Consider the following 24722-nt stretch of genomic DNA (forward strand, 5'->3'; position numbering starts at 1 on the left):
TAGATTTTGAAATAAATAATTCGTTATAATACATTTATTATAAGTAAGAAAAAACCACTTAGAAAAAAAATATGGTTATGATATCCATATCAATGAATCTGGAATCAGGGACAGCCTGTCCCACTGAGTTTCCAGAAAAATTCTGATGGATAGGTTAATTACCATATTGAGTCATGGTAATCAACAATCATGTATCATAAGACATTTATTTGTATGAGTATAATATGTATATTCAGTATTCGTTTTAGAAATTTTAATTCTATAGGTTAAATTACTAATAATTTGAGCGGTAATCCTTCCTCAAAGCTGGCTAGTAGTTGTTATTCAAAATCTAATAACCGTAGAAATGTAGAATACTTGTAATTTTAACTAAATGTTAACTACCTATAATAACATTTTCTGGACACAATAAAATAAAAAAAATATTTTGACCGTATTTCCATGCTATTTATATATATTTAAAATAGTCAACATCTCGTTTTTGTTTGTACGTCAAAAACGTTAAACAAGGTCTTCACTAGTTTTACTTACATTCCAAAAATTTCAAAAATATAAAGAGTGATTTTTAATCATGCAAACCCCCATATTTTATCCTTTTAATACTACATTTTTTCAAATTTTGATTTTCATACTTACCTAAAATTCATATTTTATATTTTGATATTTTTGATATTACATAAGGAGTATCCTGTGTGAAAATATGGTCTTCAAAGTTTAAATAATGTATTTAAAAAATTTAAAAATCAGAATTTAAATGTATGTAAAATTTAAGCATAAAAATGAGGTGAGCATATAGTTAATAATATAATATTAATTCTTTAATCACTTTATAATTTAAATTTATAACATTTTAATAAAATAATTCACTCTCTTTGAATCGTCTGGATCTTTTAGCAAATCATATGTCCCGAAAGGTTTTTAATGACATTTTGGACCATTATTTCTTATCTCTTTTAAAAATGGAGAACACTATACACCCGCATGAGTTGTCTCCGTTTTACAAATGTACAACATATAGCAAAAACTGTTTTGCGTGAGAAAAGACCGAGAAAGTTACAGTCATAACTATAAGAAATGACATTTTCATCACATAAAAAAAGAACTTTGGCTGTGCAATATCGTTTTAATTTTTTTGGCATCATTTACACGAAAAAAGTTTTTATTGTTTCAAAATCTAGTATTGTTTATGTTTTTCAAATTTAAATAACTTTTGTTGAAGTTCCCATTATTTATCATTTAAACTTGATTATTAGAATACATTTGTTTTTTATATATAAAATATATGTTTACTATTTTTATAGTCGTTGTTTAACTAACAATTTGTTACTTACCTATCTACCAATAATGAACTATATGTAATATTTTACGACATAGGTTTAATTATTATATTAACTATTATATGGACATATTAAGTAAAGAAAAATATAACCAATAGCCAATATTAAGAATAATTAAGTAGGACGTATTTCATACAAAATTTTGTACCCATTACATGGTTTCCATAATATAATATAAATACCATATTATACAATATAACTATTTGGAGACTATAATGTACAAAGCACCTTAAAAATCACTTGATTTAAGAGGAAGAATGAAGATTTTTAAAAATAAATATTTTTTTTCGATGAAAAATGTACTACTCATGATTGTCACTCGTAAAAAAATAAATTAACAAAGAACCATTCATTTTGATTTCTTCCTGACATAATAGGTATAACGTGTAAGCATAAATTAACGCAAAACAGCATAGAATCATGATATAATAAGGAATTAATAAAAATGAACAAACGGTAAATAAATAATAATAATAATGACGCGTACTATGTATAGGTACACAATAATTTGAATAAATTAGCATTGCCGTCGACGTATGTAGACAATAAAATAAAATAATAATAATAAAATAAATAATAATAATACAATATTAAGTCAAACACGAGTCGACTAGGTGGGCGGTGGTCAGCGGCGATCGATGATTGGTATGTAAATGGGCGTCTTATCTGAAGTGTGAATGCGGTACACGACGTGGTCGGCATCCTCAGCCGACGACGGGGCCGGCACGTGTTGCAACCCCACGACGCCGCTGCCACCCCCCGCTCCACCGCCGATGGACCGTCTGTACGTGGGGTTGTTCTGAGACGCGGCGGAGTGCGTGTCATCCGCGGTCGAGTGCGAGTGCGAGTACACCGGCTTGGTGACGATCTCGTACGTGGTGCTCTTGGGCTCGGAGTGACCGCCACCCCCGCGGAACGATGCCAGCCCGGACAGGAGCAGCGACATGAGCGCCGTCATGAGCGCCTTGCCCGCGAGCACGGCGATCGCCTTCATGCCGAGCGCCAGCAGCATGGCCCCGGTCACCCATCCGGCCAACAGGATGGACTGCGCGTACTTTTGCTTCTTGCCCCTGCCTGCGAACAACGCCCAACCGGATATTATAATAATTATTGTTGTTGTTGACGTTCTAGGTGGTGCTCGGGTAGGTAAAAGTGCAATTTTTATACTGAACTTTTTTTATTTAATCTGTATGTATGTATTTATATTAGAAATTAATTTTTGTCTGTCGTTTATGAATTCCTAAGTGGCTGGATCGATTGCGATGAAATTCGGTACAGAGATAGATTAGACCTCTGGAAAGAAGATAGGCTAATTTAAAAAGGGTAAATTAGAGGTTCAACCCGGAGAGGTGCTCAAACAGGGATTTTGAGATTTACGACGGAAATTTTTGTTCGTAAATGGTTGCTATTTGTTTTAATAGTTATTAATATTTGGCGATGGTTTTTTTTTCGGTCGATCGTCTTATTTTGATAATAATCGTGATCGTGTTGCACAAACGAATAACGCATGATTGCAACTAATGGAAAAAATGTATGAACGACTTGTGTGTAAAACATTTATATTGATTGATTGATGGAAACCGATTTATTTCAATCGAGAAATATTTATATAATAGTCGTCGACTATTATAAAGATTCCACTGCGTATATATAGATTTCGCTAATAGGTTATTAAATTTTGACGGGTTCGACCAAAACCAAAAAAAAAAAAAAACGTAATCGCGCATATAATTGCATGTAATAGAAACTCCAATGTTATCTTCCGGAAAAGCAATCACTCTGATTGAGTTATGTATTAAATATCCTAATGTATTGTACAAACAGAATCACTGTTTTGTTCAATTATTATCAATTTAAGTACCAGCTATAACTGTGTCATGCAATTATGCCCGTAAACGGTGAGCGTGGTTCATAATTCAATCAATACACGATTAAATGATTAAGTGAGTAGGTAGGTACTTATTAGAGGTATTTGGCTGGAATGCATATACAAAAACCCCCTCTTATAGTTGCGTTACATTATATTATTACTTAGGTATCCTCCTAGTTTTAAATGTTTTTGTTTATCATAAATAACACATATGTAATTTTTTTATTTTTTTTTTTTTTTACCTGACATACTGGAAAATAAATATAAAGTTATCATTATTTAACACACAGGGTAAATACAACTATGATAAGTAAACAGGTCATGTTTAATAATAAATACATTGTATGTTTATGGTGTTTTAGATTTAATTTAATATTAAATAGCACTTCTAGAAAGGTATGGTAAAATATAAAGAAAAATTATGGCATTAAAAGAGTCTCTAATGTCAGACAGTCAAATTTCGATTATTATTATTATTTTCAAATCGTCTACCTATAAAATATGAAAAACGAAACTACGTACCCGATTGAATGGACGCGTTGGCCGCAGCCTCTCCCAACTTCCGGACCGACCGCACTGTCGCGTCGTCCAACAGCTTGACGTTGAGAGTAAGCGTGCCGAAGTACCGGCCCAACTTGTCGACGAGCAACCGGTCAAAGGCCTCGGACGAGTCACGACCCGTGGTCGTTTGCGCCGGTACGTCTCCGTCTCCGTCCTCTGCCCGACCGACCAACTTACGACTGGACACCGTGACGCCGGACACCAGCGAGTAGCTGTCGTTGGACCTCTCCAGACGGTCCACGAGATGCACCAGCGCCAGCTTCGCGCACGTCACGTAGTTCTTGGACACGCATCTCTTCCACATGACCTACATTCGACGATCGTGACGAAAACGCAACGTTAACAACAATAACAATATACCAATAGTAAAATGATATTATTAATGTTACGACGATATGAAATAAAATATAACGAGACGCGACGTCGATCGATTAAATATAATATAATAATATAATATAAATCGGATGCGAGTACGCCGCGCGGTAACATAATAAAGGTAGCGCTGAAGGGGAGGCCTGCAGCTGCGTTTAGGCCTAGAAAAAAACAAACAATAATAGATCCGTTCTTTTTGTTCGGGTCGGTCGAATGAAATATCAATATTTTCCCCAGTCGGAATATCGGCGACGTACTATACACAGTACTTACATTATATTTTAATAGTGTGCCAAACTGTCGTTAAGTAAAAGTCCTCGTTTATTTTTGTTTTATAATATCAGCTGTATACACTCTAATTACTCAGTGCATTAATAATCGTACTGTAATTAAATGAAATAATATTATATTAAAATATATTTTGGCTAGGTGCATGTTAACGAGTTTTTATGACATATTTCCTACACGATTGGATTTTAATGTTGAGTTATACGCAAGGCCGTTGAATGTTTTCACTGATCTTTGATGATGTTTTTAAGTATACGTTCATCAATGTTATCGATGTTTTTCCTCTAAAAAGAAAATGACAGCGAAAACCTTACGAAAATTGGTCAGAAATATTTTATCGCGTATCGAGCCCAAAAACATTATATTTTTGCTAAAGTGCATTATAAATGCTCAATCCTACGCACAGTATTGGTCAGCGAGCGCGCGTTAAATTATATATATATAACGCTGTCCCCACATGCCGAGAATCCGGTGAACGGAAATTCCTGGTTGGTGGAAAATAAATGAAAAGTGCGACGGGTTCGATCGACGATGTCTGCGCGCGCGAACGCAATAATCGTCGTGTGAAATCATCAAATTGTCTGTCGCGAAAACCTGTTAACTCGGTACATGGACGATCATTGTTCATTTTTGTCGGAATCGAATTTATTGGAAATTCACTGCATAGCACACATACACATACACACACTCCGGTTTCATTTCACCGATTGTCCTTAGTATTGGAAAATCAAATGCTCCTTACGATACGCATTATTATAGGTACGTGACAGGTACGCTCGATCATAATAATAATAATATAATGATGATCGAACACACACACATACGCACGATTTAAGGACGACATCAATTTACAGAATTGGTTATCGAATCGGTTTTCACACGCATAAATATAAAATATATATTATAATAATGTGGAAGAATCTCTGTTCCAGATAATTTCCAACACAACTATAATATAACAATAATACGCAGGTGGGTAAATTATAATAATATCGTTACTACGATATTGTATTGTATAGGTACCTAATATAGGATACTAGGATAGCTATTCTTATGGTTTACTCGTGTGCCCCGACACGGAAAACTTCGTCCGCTTGTCTATCCGTCCCTGACGTCGGTCGATTCGACTTTGTTTCTTTTTTTCGATAATCTCCGAACGAAAAAAAGCGTTTACAATCATTATCGCGACGCACCAATAGGACGGACCGTGAAAAAACCGTTTACAGAGATGATCTGATGGTAACAATAATTGTTTTACAAAAAATTCCTTTATAACTACACCGCTGCTCCGTTGCCGTCGGTACAAGTGGGTCGCTCACTCGTCAAAAAATAACGCCCGAACTCGACAATAATATGCCTACACTGGTCTATAAATAGGTATAATATATACACAAGGATAATTACGTAAACGATTTTCATTTACATATTTTAGAGCAAAATCGGGATCGGCAATATATTTTTTCGCCGTCGTCGTCGTGACCATCACATTGTAACGTTTCATGGGTAGAATAATGAGCCGCGGAGTGTTCGTAAGGTTTTACACAAAAAATAAGTTGGGTATTAGGTATTTATAGGTAGGTTATATATTATTCACGCGGTATTCGGCCGCGAACCCAACAATACTAATATAATAATCGAGAAAAACGTATTTTTCGAAAATCGTTGAAATGTATTGCAAGTATCGCGTAAACCTACATTTTCTTACCACATAGGAACGCGCATTGTCGTCCGCGAATACCTAAACGACACGTGTGTTTACAGCGGACCAGCGGGACGTCCCGATCGTAGGTATACGGTTTTCTTTCAAGTCAATACACGAATGGTACAACTGTTATACCTAGTTGGGTACCTATATATATATATATTACGATCACGTGGTCAATAGCGTCGAAAACAGTCGTCAGCGGAAACAGCCGCCGAAGAAGAGCGTAGGTAATACGCGTATCACAGAAACACTCATCGCGCAGACGTCGAGTCGATGGATTTGATTAGGACGTGATAAAAAATTACAAGAATAAACCGATTTGACGATACCGAATGGGAAACTGTAATGCTACATAATAATAATAATAACAATTTTCGAAGGCTTTCTTTTTTTAATTTGTAATGTTTTTTTCGTTAAAAATCGAAATCACACGCACATGGCATTATAATAATAATAATATAATGCGTACGCGCGAACCTCCGATCGCCTATATATGTACGTATTTATTGTTATATTCGGACTTCTGCACAAGCAGTGGTCGATCTCGACAATTATAATCGACACGTGCCCATTTATTGGACGAGATGATGCGTCGTATATACAGGTACGACATGTAATATTGAATAACGGCTGACAAATCGGATCGTTGTATACAATATATCAGTACCTATGATATTGTAGAGTGCAGTCTTCACTCTTCGCCACCGCCGCCGTCACCGGAATTATGGTCACGTATTTGCGACTGTGACTATTGTGAATGTGTGACTTTCCAACCCAGATTTCGCTAACAAAAATCATTTGAAATCTATAATTTTTAGGTTAAACGATAACAGACGACGCGTAGTCGTTTCTCCGACCGCCCAAATTCGAAACGCGTTGCCGCCGGACATAATATTGCTATTTTATGCAACACTAATGTATTATTACAACCCTATGCGAAAATCGTTTCGGACCGATCGTCTAAACAAAGTTTACAACACCTCAATATATTATCGTCGTGTCCGCCCATCCGTTAGTTACTAGTAGGCGCATATAATATAGTTACGATTGTTGATATTAAGATAGCGTTATATATTGCCCGCAGTAAGGTACTGTACATTTAAAATATACTCACGTTTAGAAACAGGAGATTCAGCCTGCTCGTAGAATGAGCTTTCCTACTTAGTTTTTATATGGTATGAAATAAAAAAATTACAATATGGACGTAACTGTATTATAGATAGTAATTAAAAATGTTAATAGGTAGTGAAAACGGCTGAAGTTTGATGTGTTGAAAAGAACCAACAAATCTGGTCTTGAGATAGATATTTACATTTTACCAAAAAAACGTAGTTCGTATTAATACTTTAAGGAAAATTTATATTAGGTATGATGATAGAGAAATGTTTACAATATGGACAACATTTGAATTGTGTCACTGTAACATTAACGATACGTGTGCACCTATCTACTGTATGCGTATTATAGACGCCTAATATCTTGAATAATGAATATTATTTTTGTTTATTCCTCGTATTATGTAATTATATACGTTATATTTTATAATGATCATTTTAACTAAGTGCCTAAGTGTTCAGTCTAAATTTAGTTAAAAAGTTTTTGTTTTACCTAGGTATATTTTTATTGTAAGTTATTAATATCCAGAGAAAAAAAATGTTATGAATAAAATCGAGAAAACTAGCAAAAAAATCGTTTTGATTCATCACATTATTGGGGCATAACAACGTAATTGTTTTTTCTAGTTAACTATTTTACTGAATAAATAGATAGTAAATATGCATTAAGAGACATGTTTTTACCTATATAGTAGATAATAGGTACCTACTTGAAAAAAGTTATATCCATGATCCCACGGTTCTCAGAGATGTTTTAGTGTTTTAAGTTATTTGAATATTAATAAGCATATTACTTGGATTCATATAAAAAAAAAAACTATAAAATATGGACTTTTAGTTACATTCAACTAAACTATCAAAACATGCGATGAAATTAAATTCAATAAATAATATATATTGCAGGGTTGCCCACGACGAAGACAGCCAAAATAAGATAAGTTATTAAGATCTTATGTCTTAAAATTATAGTTATTATATTTTAATGAGGTTATAACTTAAAATGACGTTTCTTTAAAAAAAAACCAACCTTGCTATGTTTTAATATTTAATTGTTGCTAAGATAATATACGGTATACCCATTTGATTGGAGATGCATGAGTGGGCTGCTTCATTTTCAAAAACAAAACTACACATTTTAACATTTCCAGAGGTTTATATTTTTAACTCGATGTTAACCGGTGTACATTGTACTTACGCTTATGATTTTAAAAATACATGAAGCAAAACATCACGGTCTCAAGCTCAATAAAACTAAAGAACGAAAAACAAAAAAATAAACAAAAAAAACATACAATTGTCAATTTAATATAATAATGCTGTAGAAAACAATTCGTCAACACGATACAAATATTAAAATAATATAATTCAGTTTTTTTTATTATTATTATTATTATGTCGATTTCATTTTCTCCACTTTAAGTGAATAATTGATAGTATCATTTTCGCTAGAAAACCAATTTAAAGGCCTACACACATTTAAAGAAAATCGATATCACCAGGAAAAAAATTAGCCTCTTCTTCGGATGCAGGTATATATGCTGTTTGAATGGTGTGAACGGTCCGCGCGGAACGATCGTAATGGTTCGTAATCGTTATAATATTATTATATTATTGTTGAATCGGACATAATACATGAGTTATTATTGTTGTTGTTATTGTAGTTGTTTTTTTTTTTTTTTTAGAAATTATACTTGAAAGTGTCGGTATCGCTTTCGATGTGTACGGAATACGATCAATATATCACGAGAATAATAACAATAAGAAAACGGATTTAAATGGAATAATATAATATTAATATGATAACATCATTATATGTATAACCATAATACAATGTTTTCTATAACGTTGCAATCGAAATCGCATATTCGTACGTATCTTATGGATTTCAGTTGATCAAACGGATAGGTGTGAAAAAAAAATCGTATAATACAATATAATCCTACGCACCTATATCCAAAAATAAAGTAAAAATATGTCGTATGAATTACGTCATTGATTTTCGATTGCAGTGTTTCCATACCCAATCATTTCATAAACAATAAGTTTCTATTTTTGTTTCTCGTCATTTGTTATAACTTGACGGATTTCGCTCTCAAAAGAAGATTCTAAATTGGACAATACAACTTGCTACCTAGCTGGTGTTTGATGAAATATAATGTCACAGTAGAAACATCAATTCGGATGAAACGGAGGCACAAAACAAAAAGCGTTTATCTATATACAATATTACCTTCACGTGTAATATCGACACTGCGCCGGTAGCTACATGACTTTCATCATTCGTTAGACTGTCAATAATATGTTTTCCCAGACACCCCGCGACTATATTAAGTGAAATAGCCAAATAGGTACATCCAGTCATTACCTATATTGTTATAAATTATTTACAATTTATACCTAATATACGTTGCTTATTCGACCGACCGCAAAATTTTTATTTTTCCTATATTATATTCAAAAACTAGAGAAAAAGTTCGACTTGGACGCACCTGTTCCACCTACTGTCAATATTTTTTACGTCGGCTATTCGATAAAGATGGTCTTGACGTCTTGTTCGTAATAAACTGAAATCGAACACCGTCCACGTGGTGTTTTTTGATAACGCAACGATTTTCTCAGCGTGAGTTATATATTATTATTATTGTTGTATTGTACGCCACGGCGTTGTTAAACCGAATTAATATTTTCTTTTGATATTTTGCCACAGTTACGCGTGAAACTGCCGATTTAGTCGTACCCATCGTTTTTCTTTTTTACGAACAATATCTACGAAATCATAAAACCGTTCTGGACGAAGGTCATTCTAATTGGTCTCATCAACCGTGGGTGTAAATATTACAATATTATTCTTATTTGAATTCCCATAGATGTATTAAAACCGTGTCTAAAACCATAGACCCTAAACGCAATTTCATCACACATCGAATTTCGAAAATGCCTTTTTTAAAATAACCTTTTCGAGACTCCAGAGATGACGAAGCACCAGGCAACAACATACGTAAGTACACCAGTTTGCCCACCCCTCTTCCCCCAAATTGAGATCATATTTCAAAAATTATTATATTATTTACTATTGTCAATATTTCACTTAGTCCCTAAAAACCAATCGCTATTGTCATATTATATATAGTGCTCGGTAATGGTCTCGCATTGTCCAGTTTCTCACATCATATTTTTATATAAACCATAATAATATTATATGTACATTATTCAATGTGGATATTATATTTTTTTTTCTATCGCGGCGTGCACATACTCAAATAATATGAACGTAATCCGTTTGAAAATCGATTAACGGTTAAATACATGAACAGAAATCGTATACCTACAAATAGGTATACGTGCATAGTATGAAGTCAATAAACGTAAAAATAAAAATGTAACAATAATCGCAAATCGTTTGTTGTTTTCTAATCTCGTTATTTCAGTGACCTAAAACGTCATGACGTATTCGAATTATTTTCTCAATTCCACAACCAAACGTGTAATAACTATAAGTATTCATTAATACATATGATTGAAGAACTATTCTCATAGCCAACAAAACGATCGAAATAACAAATTTGGAAATTATTTCTAATTCGAGCAAACGGAAAATTCAAGGTATCTAATATGTATACCTATATATTATATAGGTGCCTAATATAATATAATATTACTACCGAGTTATGAGTCTGAGTCATCTATATACAAAAAATAGACGAAACGACGTGGATGTAGATATACGTTCGTCGTCTTGCAGGTAGGTAGGTTAGTTAGGTTACGTGTAATAATATAATACAGATAGCATATATACGTACTTTTTTCAAACTTTCAGCCGATCCATTGAAGGGCCTGGAAAACGCGGCGGCTGCTGGGTCGATGGAGTTGATGTCGTCTGCGGAGGACTGATCGGACGTTGCTGTTTCCCGCGATCCGGATGCGTCGGCAGTCGGTTGTCCCCGAGTTCCAGCCAACGTCAACAGCGCCAAAGCGGCCATCATCACAGCACAGGAATCGCGGCAGCCGTACATGACGACGGTTCGATGTGATACGACGGCGTGCAATACGGTTACGTACGCGTATATATACCTGGGTACTAAAACAGAGCAGCCGTTGAGCTTATACAACTATAGACCGCAACGCCGACCGTGTGTGTACGATAAATCGCGTCGCATATGTACACGCAAATATTATGATAATTGTCTGCCGTCACTTGGGTATATAATGTGGACGAGTCGCGATTTTTCACGGTTTATACCACGGTCGTGAGCGGAGGGCTGCGGCGGACGATCGAACGCTGTGGCGGTCGCGCGGTTGTGTGATGCGCCGGGACGCTGCGAGATCAGTTATAGGCGGACGAGCGGGGCCGACGATTTGGGTCGCGCGGTGGCAGTCCATCCCCCCGCGGAAAATATCGCGGTAGGGAAAACGGCAGTGTGCATACCTAAATATATATATATATATATATACACACACACCAGCTTTATACACTTGGCATAATTTTTATAATAATAAATAATAATATATCCAAGTATATGGCAAGTATATGGTATACGGCGTGCTTCATGTCATCTAGGCATCGTAACAATAATATTACAACATAACAGATACCCTGCACAAGATATAAACTGCCTATTTCTCGCCACACCCTGCGAATGAAGAATGCACCAACGTGATGTTCACATAAATGTTTAGATAATATTATATTATTATTTGGTAAATTGATTTTTAAGGGGGCTGCAGCCGGTTTTGTCAAAAGTCAAAACTAATGTAGATTTAACCAATCTATAAATATAAATTTTGTTTGTTTTTCAATATAACTTATAAGTATTTAAATTCCGTATCATAAAATAGACCTAAAAGAATTTGGTTTGACAGATTTTAATTTTGAAAACGAATTATGATTGATCAACAAGTTTACCAGGGAATGATCGAGACGATTTTGAATATTCCAATTATTGTTAGTGTCATAATGAATAATATAAATACAAAAATATCTAATTTTTTCGATATTTTTATTCTTGGATGTCACAGCTGAAAAAAAAAATTCAAAATCGCTTCGATCATTCCCTAGTAAACTTGTTTTCAAAATAAAAATTTGTCGAATCAAATTCTTCCAGTTTTGTCTAGCTTATTGGTCTTAAAGTCACTTTTTTTCATCTTAAAATAAAAAAATAAGTATCTATTTGTCGAATATAAATCCAATAGCAAATTATTATTAATTTTTGTTTATATAATATTACGCAAGTATTAGTTGTTAATGTGACGATATAGACAAATTATTTTCAAGTTTTTTCTAAATCATTATTGGTGGCTGTCATTTGATGAACGGAGATAATTGATAACCGAGTTTAAGGCATAACTTAAATGTTCAGGTTGAATCTCGAAATCGATTAGAAAAATGTATTAGGTTATTAATTAGAAGCCTGATTTTAATAAATTACCCAATCAGGTACATATTATAAACAGAAACTACTGAAATATACTACATTAAACTAAAACAGTGGACTATATATTATTATGTATTGACTAATAATTATTAATTAGTACCTACCCTATAGGCAATAATGTCCGAAAATAACTATTGATAATCAATTAGTTGTTATTTATTGGGTTATTTACCAAACATGATCGCCCGGCCATTTACCTTTAATAATTTATTTATTCAATTTCTAAATTTGGAAATTCAGAAGTGTAATATTTTAGATTTTTTTTAGATTATAGATTTTTATGCAATTTATAGAGTGTCCTGTGGCGATACTAACATTTTTCGAATAAAAACCACTCTTTTTATTGTAAATTGTTAGAGATAATTTTTGTGAACAATATTTATTTATGTATATCGTATTCATACCTGTAGTTTCTGAGTTTTTAGACTTTCAGTACTATAGGATAATATTCCATGGTAATATAGTTAAAAGATATGAAGGCTATTAATTTTAAGTAGGTAATGCGTAATAATAATATTAGTTACTTGTCCGAAAATAATATGTATTATACTAATACATATATTTTGTACCTATTTTTTTTTATTTTGTATTTAAAAGTATAAAATCATTTTCCTTAAAATAGTCCTTAGAACTATATTTTCCTCAGGCCTTAGCTTACATAGTTCAATGACTCAGAAACTATAACTACTCGTTCGAATTTTGATTTAGATGCCTCGAATTGTTGATAAAATTTATCTGATTAATACTTTACAGTAAAATAAAGAGTTATACCGCTACAAGATAGGTACTCCTTAAAATATTATGCTACCCATATACAATCTAACTATTTTAAAATACCCATTGTGTTTAAGTGTACCTACTTAAAAATTCAAGATTAACATTAAATAAAAAAAGTGATGAACATGGTCGGTGAATCGACATGTATATGAACGACATTCGGTTTCGGTACGTATTGTATTTATTGACTACACTAAATGAAAATGGTTCAAAAACGTGCAAGTTTGTACAAGAGGGCATGAAAAACGCATCTCCCGAGAACTGCCACATCATTACGCTTGGCCATTAGGGGCACATTTTTAAGAAGTCGCACATACATTGTGCAAACGAATTCCTGACTTCACTTGGGCGTATAATAAATTATATACCTATATATGTATATATGACATATGTATATACTTCGCCAGACGGTTAATAGTTATTGGGCCTACACGTTGGAAAAAGAAAGGAAAAACACAATGCGCCGCCGCGGCCGTTCATATCATTTACCGGACCGGACTGCCCCATTATCGCGCGTGTGTTTATTGTTGTCGTAATGTATAATATAATAATAATATTATTATTATATTCATGTAGCACAAAAGAGTAAAAGACTATTGAAATTTACGCGCGCGCGACGTGCTCTGACCATTTTTACACGCTCTGGCCTGGAGCTCGTCATTCGCACGTACCTAAATAATAATAATATTATGTACCTACGACTACATATAACTATTTACAGGCTGTAATGGCTGTTACGGGACGTCGCGCGACAATGATAATATCGTTTTGCTTAATTTAATATCCCGTCACTCGTCAGCAGCTACGGAGCGGCGTTTCCACGCTACGCCATATAATCACTGAGTTAGTCGGTTTGGAAAATGTCTAGTGAAGGAAGTAATGTTGAACCCTTTACCCCCTCCCTCCAAATAATTATATGATATCATGTTTCATGATAAGATATTGACTATTTGAGTGATTTATCGATTTAAATGGTGATTTTGGGCGATATCAGAGATCTTTATTGGTGATTTGACCTTTGAGTCACCTGGCAACTCTGTCTCCACCTGCAGTTACGACGTTGTTGACATGCAAGTCCTATCATATTATTATAAATGTTTAATTACAATATATTATAGAAAGTATTTAATAAGTAGTAGATAGTATAGTAGTTATCACATAGATTTTATTTATTATTTTTCATCAATTCTGTGATAAAGATGGGCGACAGCACATAGAAGATATTATCGAATTGTAGCTTATTTTTTCCTGAAACTTGCAGGGACACCAAAACCTCAGAATCATAAATTTGACACATCATAGGAGGTTTTTTGTGTCTACGGTACACTAATGAGGCAGTGATTGGAATAAAATAAGAAAGCCAACTTTTTACGTTCCTAAAATTATATTATAGTATTGTTTCATGAGGTATTTTCCGTATTAAATTATTAGAAATATCATGGGAAGCTATTGCGCTAGAAATATGTACTTAAAAACAATATATTAAATTAGGTACGAGTACGAGATAAATAATGTAAACGTCACTTATATTGCTTGACAAGTACTCGAATTCATATCGTTTTCTGTGTCAGATCTCTAGACGTGGTAGATAATATAGTATTGCAGAAGTACGTGGCATGTCAATAATCTCATTATTTTCGTTAATTTTTCAACAAACAAATAATATTGTGCTCGTCGAAGCCTTCGCGCAGTTATTTCGATCACTGTATATGTGTGTACGATCACTGACTTGTTCGAACACACATACATATTACATATTACTATATACCCTGGCGTTTTCGTTCAACACGAAACAAGCCAAAATACGTATAATATACGCCACAAGTCATTATTATTGTCTAGAACTCTAGAAATAAGATACAACGCACGTGTGTAGACGAAGAACACACTCTTAATGACAATAATAATAATGTACAATAATATAATATATTCTCGTTGGCATACATGACGTTGGTACTTACATATAAACTGCCATGTTATCAAATTTTTCAGAAAAAGAGTTAAGCCACCGATCATAAATCACGCGTCAGGTCTGGGAGTTTATTCCAATTATCGCACATACTCGACTAAAATGTAATGCGTTCGTCATGACTCGTAGTAACGGTGGTCAGACTTAGAGTGCGTCGTCACACAACGAAACGGAATATTCGCATTTAATATTATGATCGTTATCTTAGCGCCAAATTCAGCAAACTATGACAGTTAAGTTTATACAGGGCTGGTAAAACGATGACGATCTCACAAATTAAGATTCTAGACGCAATTAAGTGACCGTTTCGGCTATAATAAGAGTATAGGACGCGTAATAAATATCATATTTTTTGTTGAGAAGATTATAATTGTGTGATTTTCAAGAATTTTTGAACAATGAATAAAACAACATCCAAAAATAATGTTTGGATCAAAACAAATAGAATATTATAATATTATAGTGTGTGTTTTAAAATTGCAGTAAAATATTGTATAATAATTAATAATTGCGCACAGACTTCTCGCGATATCTCAAAACCTATTTAATTATAATATTAATAATAATTTAAACAATTTATTATTGTCTATAATAAATGCAACAGAAACGCTAAGTAATAAATATTTAAAAGGAATCAAAAATTTTACCAAGTTCAAAACATATTCTGAAATTGGAAATTGGATCATATTTTTCATTTTCACTTTTATTGACTATTAATGTTTATGACGATTGGTATTTACTGTATATTATTACTTCGTATTTGTATAGACAGAATGATAATCCCGAGATATCACTTTTTTTTCCAATTAGAAAATGTTTCTATTCGGACGTTTGATGTTTTTTTTTTTTTTTTATTTGACAATGGTTCTAGAAATCTGGTATTCTCGATTGCTAATTGAGCATATGCAATTTATAAAATCGAATAGTAAAATATGTTTGTGCACATCGGCATCTACTTATAGGCATTGTATTGTAGGCAAAGCTAGTATTATATATCGCTTGTCACGTTTCTACAATTATTATTTATTTAAACCGCATCGAAAAGCATTATACGATTATTAGCATACCTACTAGTAACAGCTAACAAGACATATTATAATCACAAGTCAAACACCTCTAAAGAAAGTACAGCTACCTAAAATTATATTTAATGAATATTTTTAGATAGGTACCTATACCTACCTACTAATAATTAAAAAATAATCATTTGGTGGACATAATTTGTTTTTAAATTAGTAAACGTATATAATATTATGTACGTTAAACTTATGAAATTGATAAACAATATCACGTTACCTACTATATAAATTTAGTTAGTTAATTTAGTTTTTAAAATAATTAAAATATTAAATAAAATAACTATTTATACATTTTTGTATTTTTTTTTAATATCATGATTATTCATATTTATTTATATTTTATACAATATATTGTAATAATATGATTATGGTGATAACCAAGTTATAAAAGAAACCATTATAAACTGTTTTATTAGATTTATCATAATCAACTCATGCATTATACTTGCAATTATATGCTTAAAATTAAATTGTTTGTTCCGAGGTGTACAATATAATATGTACTATTGAACTGACCTAAAAGTTAAGATTTGTTTTTACACGAAAGAATAACTTTTGCTCTAATCCGTTCAAATTACTTTTATACATTTCCAGAAGCTAATTAACGGGCCTATAAATGTTAAATTAATTTTTATCGGTTTTGCTATTCATTCATATAGTAATAAACAATACACATTATAATATGAAGTTAAGAATGAATAAATAATGGATTCGACTAACCGATGTTCAATCACTGCAACGTTAACGGTGACATGATATTAATGTATTGCATAATAATATACAGATAAGGGCCAGTGGTGGCACAAACAATTTTTATTCATGGACAGAAAAATGTTTTCAACCCATCTACCCCTGAAATATTGATACTGAAGTTTAGTTATACCCAAAAGTCATTCGGTGCCAAGCGGGCTACTCTACCAATCTACCCAGCCAGCAATTTTTTGTCTGGGATGATATCAATGTTGTCCCAAAAATTCTCGGTCGTTCCGTCACTGATACGAGGGGCTTAAGCGAACGCATTTGAATCACGGAAGTCACAGTCGAACGGGTGAGCTAATAATATATTATTATTTTTCCGCCGCCGGTTCGATTAGGGCTGACCGTCTGTCATAATATTGTGAAATTACGAATATAATAATAATATTATAATAATATGGGGGATCGGACGGACGACGACGACGGACCCATTTGAGTATATTTTGACGGACATTTAAATGAACACGTAGGGACGCAATACGCGCGCCGGCAAATCGACAGCAGCTAATAATAGTAAATAATAATATAATATATTATTATACTGTACGATTAAACGTGAAGATATTCGACGAGAAATCGCATTGTTTTCGGGACGAAATGCGTGAAATGCAGCAGCTGATGTCGGCCTGCCTATAATATTATGCTATTATGCGATTTATAATGTACAATAATAAATAATAATAATAGTTACTCGCAAATAATACAATAATACGATGGCTGATGGGAGACGTTTTTTATTATTCGACGGATATAGGTACTCCGCTGCAGAAACGGACGGGACCTGCGAAGCAAAGTCGTGGAAAACCGCCGCCGCAAATCGTCACTGTCGGGTTAGAAAATCGTCGCGTACGAAAATCGGTTATAAATTATAATATAAAAATAACAATAAAATCACATCGATGGCGTAGAATATAATAACGCATGACGATTCACCGAGTTTTCTCCGACGCGATTTCCGCGAACATACATGCGACAATCGAATGCTTTTCTTTTAATGTACTATAAAATATGAACGTCGTTTTTATTAGGATATCTAGTCTCTACGGGCAGTATTGAGAATAGATTACGAAAATTTGATCTATATAAGATAGAAATAATTGTGTATACAATTATCTAGAAACTGATAAAAATAAATACATTTTACATTTTTCTAGATTAGATAAAGATGTGGTAGATAAAACTAATTTTTATTATACTTAAATAACATATTTACTTCGTTGCCCACATGAACATAATATAGTAAATAATATTCAATGGGTGCATATACAGTAGTATATTAATATGGTAATATTATGTACTAATTGTATAATGAGAACAATTTTAGTAAAAAAACTGAATATTATAAATTTATTATTATAATTATTATAAGTATTATAAATCTAGATAAGTCTCAACACTATCGACAGATTTCGCTCGTCCTTACAGCAGTCGTTTGCTGTTTCTCTGCAACTTCCCCCAATCCCTGCATCAAAGTCTTTTAGATTAATTCTGGCTTGCCATCTTAACGCCGTTTACATACCTAACAACATTACCTAGTAGGTACCACAGACCTATAAACTGCCTCAGTTTATTTGTCTATCATAAGGTAGGTAGGTAGGTATATCTGGTATTTTCCCTGCAAGGCTATACTATATCCCTGGTATACCTAATCTTAAAACAATACAAGATGACAGATGCGTTGATATAAATCTTCATATACAATTCATTTTTTTGAAGGACATGATCGGAATCGATAATAATAATAATAACAACAACAACAATATTAACGCTCATAATCGTAATATCATAGTGATGATAATAAAAATAATAAATTAATAAATAATAATGATAATAATATTGTGACGTTTAACAGCTGAATAGGAGCGGTGTCTCTGGCGCCCATCAATGTGGCTGTACCGGATATCCGCTGTAGTATTCACCGGCACCGGACGACTGCGGCTGCTGCTGCGGGTACGTTGCTGTGTAAGGATCGTGGTGCACTTCCTCGGAGTAGGTGTGACCGTGCACGATCTGTGGTTTAGCCACCACTTCGTAGACGGTGCTCGACTTTCCCCAGGGCTTGTGCCATCCTGTCGTCCAGCTCGAGTTCATGCACGTCAACACGATAGCGCCGAACGCGAACAGCAGAGCTTTGCTGGCCATCACGACCATAGCCAGTGCGCCCAGCGACAAAAGCGTGCCGCCCGACATGAGAGACGCACCCACCACGTGCTCCATGAAATCGTCTTTTTTCCCTGCAAAATAAAAACGCAATTCAACAGCTTATAACGAAATTAATGTTAAGATGTATACCCATAATATTATAATCTATCGAACATATAATCGAACATGCAGCGATTGAGTGATCGACGTAAAGCCTGCACTATGATAGCTAGAGATTTAAAATTGTCATTGTACCTTCATACCACTATGCAGGAGTGACTAATACACATATCACATATCACATAAGAAAGGATTTTCCAAAATTCGCATTTTAAACAAGTGGTCTCACCCGTGGATTTTGAGATTGACGATAGAGATCTGAATTTTTTTTTATAAATGGTTCCCATTGGTTACCCGATCAGATGAGAAAAAATCATACGCAAAATCGTCTCGTCTATGGGCTTCTATATTATATCTAATCATAATAATAATATTATCATCAATCTATAATCATAATAGTAGGTGTCGAAAGGTTTGCCTATCTTTTTTAATTTCAGTTTTTTTTAAAACTATGTTTTGTCATTAGTATTTCAGGTCTTCTCATTACGAAAGTGAAAAAAATGTAGAGATATATACACCAATCTAGAGAAAATGTTTAATATTATCGACTCGATAATATCATGTCAACACATAAATTCTTTAAATCGTATGCAATAGCAAATTTATAAAAAAAAAATAAAGCATACGTGTATTTTTACATTGAGGTGAATAAAAATATAAAACGATTATAATATTTTAATAAAATAAAATAAAATTAGTAACATTTTTATATGATTAAATTCTTTAACCATTGGAAATTAAACAATTTTGGAATTGTCAGCTCAATTTTTTCTCAGTTTCTTATACCTGCTATAACTTATACATTTATCACTATAATACAAAAACAAATATCATAACAGTAATTTATTTTTGTTTATTCAGTTATAAAAGCGGTGTAAAAGAAATTCTGTAATGCAGATTTAATCGCAACCATAGTTTCATACATTACAGTTGAATTAATATAACGGTTCGCAGCGCTCGGACTCAGTACTAACCCTAACTAATTTTACAGAAAATTTAGCATACATCTACTATTTTTTTTAATAATTTGTATTATGGATTATTTCATAACTACGGATCCATAGTTAATATTAACTAATTATTAGTAAACTATTAATTAATTAACTTTTACTATCGTTTTAAGTTTGCTATTATTTATAACTATAATATAAGATTATATAATAGGTACCTTCAGACGACAACAAATATTTATGTCTTATATTTAACTTTTTATTTTTTTATATTGATTATTTACAAATATCTTTTATTTGATCTAAAAAGGGATGTTATTGGTATTAGGAGGCCCAATAACGTTTAACAAGTGATGTGGAGCTCTTTTTTTAAAATGCAAATAGTCCCTGTACTTCAATTTTGCTAAGTCGCGCACTGGTTGTTCGTCATACCAACAACTGGCGATTATCAATGCGACAGATATTGAACTGTTTTTATTTTTGACCATGCTGTCAAACAATACCACGATATTTTTGATTTAATTTATTTTACTTCCGAGAAGATGGTATTTATCGAATCAATTACCAGGACTGTGATGGTGTTTCTTCTTTCCCAAAAATTGTGTAGACGGGACACCGTAACGTTGTCCGATTTTCACAATTGCCGGTGTAATTTGAGTGACAGTCGGTAGATCTGAATTCTCGGGTAGTGGCATGCCGTCAAATTCTTCTGAAAATCCAGGCCTATATTAATATATTTTTTTTCAAACTGAATCCTATATTATAATAGAATGTATCATATTAACAGTGGTGTATTGGTAAATAATTTATGGGTATACGCACCAATAAAATATGTACGTAACCTAAACGATCAAATTATATCATCGTATATATTATATATCGTTATTGCAGTTCAATTAGTACATAGTTTTTAACATTATTTTATTAATTTTTTTATAATGTAACAATAGAAAATAAAACAAAATCAACTCGAATGTCAAAAAAATTAAAATAATAATAACATTATTATTATAGGTACAATCTATAGAATTTTCCACATAGATTTTTTGTATTCAATATTGGGTTTACTAAATTGAACTTAAAGTCTTAAAATACATTAAACACGATGCATATTGTTATATAACTTATATTCAATACCTACCTCAATTGATAAGTTATTCATTAATACATATAATAACGAATAACGTTTTTTTCCTATATGAATTATTAAATAAATTTTAAATCTTATTTGGTTTTCTGGTTATTTTGGAAGCGTATACCCGCGTAAAATAAGATTTTACCTTGGGTATACGCCGAAAATCTTCTGATGGGTATACGGCGTATACCCGCGTACCCGTACCAATACACCACTGCATATTAATGTGAGTTTAGGCTATTTTAAACAATTTTGCAGTAATAATATAATATATTAAACTAAATAGCAATACAATTAATCTAAATAATAATTAAATAAACTCTATTTAAGTATATAAATATCAATCGTGTACAATGTATTATTGAGTAATAACATTATAATGACGTACAATTAATATAAACAATAGTGAAACGTATTATTTTAGTTCGTTTTTTAATCACTAGAAAGCACTCTGGTTATATTAAATGTATTTATTTTGAAAATATTCTAGTCGAAAGCAGTCAAATAGAATAGGCAGCTACACTGGCAGTTAAGAACAGTGTATCATCCAACTGTTTTGAAACTCGGAGCAATAATGATCGTTTTGCGTTCAGAATTAATATTAAATATCATCTGACATACCTCATTAACAACCTTTGTTATTTGGTTGGATTATTACGTGGACAAATCGATTTACCTTACTTATATTCTCCCAAATCCCTTTTACAGCTGTTTATGTCTGTTTTTCTGACTCATAGTTCCTTTTTTCGAGCTCGTCAAAAAATCATGGTTTAAATGAAATTATGTGTTGTATCTGTACAGCAAATAATATTCTAAAACATCCTTTTCTAAATATTTTACGTACCTATTTTGAATATGTAATTAAATCTACTTTGCGATTAGATATTTTTATTGTTATTAAATATTATGTTATATTTACACCACTATTTCTTACGTTTGAGTAAGCTAATTATAAATTGGTCGAACCCGTATTGTATCATTAACATAATTAAGTAAATAAATAAATTAAAATATTGAGAATTTCCTTTGGTATCTGCAAATTATTATTATAGACATTCACGTAGTTAAGGGGACGCTACACACTCGTCGTTAAAGGGGCTTAGAATAGGCAATATTAATGAAATTTCGAGAAGAACCAAATTGTTTAATTCTAAATATAATATATTTAAAAAGAAATACTAGTTTAAACTAGTTTAAAAAGGTCCCGTCTCAGAACCAACAATGTTATTGCGTAATAATGATATTATAATATAGAAACATATGGTTTCTTGCGGGTAAAACAATATGAGTACATTATTTACAGTAGATTTATCAAATGTTCATAATATCTTACATAGAAGATACTTTTTCTGTGTCGTAGCGTTTTTGTTTTTTTTTGATATGAATAATGTTAATGGTTTTTTATAAACAAATTTTTAATCAAAAACAAAAAATGAATCTGTACGAATGAATAATTTGGACTGTCATAAAGTTATAAAAAAAAAACCAAAACATAAAAGGTCACAAAATATGGAATTTTTATTTTTTTGTGTGTGATAAAAAATTGGTAAGGTTTCTTTGAGTACTGTAATTTTTTTCGGTATAAAACTATTTTCATGGATGAATATTACAGTTAAAGTAGCGTCCTGTAATCATTCTGACGGGTTATTTTCCTAATCCCTGATCATAAATCTCCGGCCACTTATTCATGACAGTCAGAGCGTGTATAACGTGTTCAGTGCACAGGTAAATATCAAATGGTATTATTAATTGTTTGAAACGAAGTTAAACGGCACCTTTAATACTATTAGTTAAAAGTTAAATATATTATTATTGAATTGAAACATTTTAATTTACAAATTATATATTATATTTTTTAGTAACAATTTGTTATGATTGTATAATTATAATTTTGACACTACATATTATAATAACACATAAATATTATTTTGATAAACAAATTTAATGAATTAGAAAAAAAAGTGTTCAAAATAATTGGACAATCATTTTAATATTATTATGCACATTATTATGTTCTTAATAATTTAGAAACGATTAAGGTAATTTATCGAATCTTATGACCCTAAAATGATGAGTAGTAAATTACAATAATCGAAAAATTATAGCATTCAATTCCTATTTATTATAGGGATAACATTTTACATTTTAATACCTTGTCTCATCGTTGTTTCCCATATCTTGTCGAATTCAGATTCTTTTTTCCCAGCATTATGGTTAAACGCTGTCAATGGTATCGCCGTAGCCAGAGTAGCCACACAAATTAATTTCAAAGCCATTATGGTTCAAAAACACATCGCCAACTACTATGTTAACGCCTCGACGAAGACTGAACACAATTTTAATGTGATGTCCTTTATTAATAAAACTTACCAAATGCCAAGTCAGCTAGTGTGTGAACTGTTTATGTCTTATTTGATTTTTTACGTGTGTTTTCGCGTAAACAATTGAGTTTGTGTTTTTAGAACAATAGTTCGCAACTTCTTCGAGTCAAAACAGTCATCTTTGACTGTGATATAGTTTTGTTTTGGTAATTTTTTCATTCTTTCCCCTTGTTAGCCACAATGAAGAAGTGTTTGGAATCGATTACTCGTATCACACGTTTGTAATGCAAATGAGTGTTTTGTGTTTTCTATTTTGTCGCATAGTGTGGGTGTATTATTGTTGTTTAACGACCCATAGGACATGCGTATACACAAACAAAATGTGTTTTGAAAACATTATGTAAATATTAATATTTTAATTTTAAACGGTACCTTTATGAAATATCACGTGTATAAATGAATAGATACTCAGGATATTATTACGAGGACCTTACAATTATTTCACATTAATACCGTTTATTTGCTAAATAATAGTGTAATGCAATACCTACTTTATTACGGCCATTTTTTTTAAAGTTCACTTCAATATTATGTTTTCCTTGTGTGAATAATTAGTTCTCTAATACCATGGTCCCAAACTACAGAATACATTAATAAAATAATAGTATCTTCTTGCCTAGGTGCAAAATTAACTAAAAATGCACAAATGACTCAAAATATAATTATTAAAATTAAAAAAAAAAATCAGGAACTTAACATTTACTTAAAAGTAAATATATTTTCTTGAGTGATA

At 32.2% G+C, this 24722-nt stretch overlaps 2 protein-coding genes across 2 annotated transcripts; both read right to left on the bottom strand.

The window, feature by feature from the left end:
- Positions 1–1734: 1734 nt before the first annotated feature.
- On the bottom strand, positions 1735–11562 carry LOC100574673. The gene is made up of 3 exons (XM_003243954.4): positions 11049–11562; positions 3730–4075; positions 1735–2411 (listed from the first exon to the last, which is right to left on the bottom strand). Exons 1-3 carry the CDS (start codon positions 11259–11261, stop codon positions 1963–1965), a joined length of 1008 nt encoding a protein of 335 aa, XP_003244002.1. The 5' UTR covers positions 11262–11562; the 3' UTR covers positions 1735–1962.
- Positions 11563–19021: 7459 nt separating this feature from the next.
- LOC100574758 lies at positions 19022–24332 on the bottom strand. Its single transcript, XM_003243955.4, has 3 exons — positions 23761–24332; positions 21039–21182; positions 19022–19495 (listed from the first exon to the last, which is right to left on the bottom strand). Exons 1-3 carry the CDS (start codon positions 23882–23884, stop codon positions 19143–19145), a joined length of 621 nt encoding a protein of 206 aa, XP_003244003.1. The 5' UTR covers positions 23885–24332; the 3' UTR covers positions 19022–19142.
- Between the last annotated feature and the right edge of the window lie 390 nt (positions 24333–24722).

Source organism: Acyrthosiphon pisum, chromosome A2, assembly GCF_005508785.2.
Source record: "Acyrthosiphon pisum isolate AL4f chromosome A2, pea_aphid_22Mar2018_4r6ur, whole genome shotgun sequence".
Classification (NCBI taxonomy): domain Eukaryota; kingdom Metazoa; phylum Arthropoda; class Insecta; order Hemiptera; family Aphididae; genus Acyrthosiphon; species Acyrthosiphon pisum.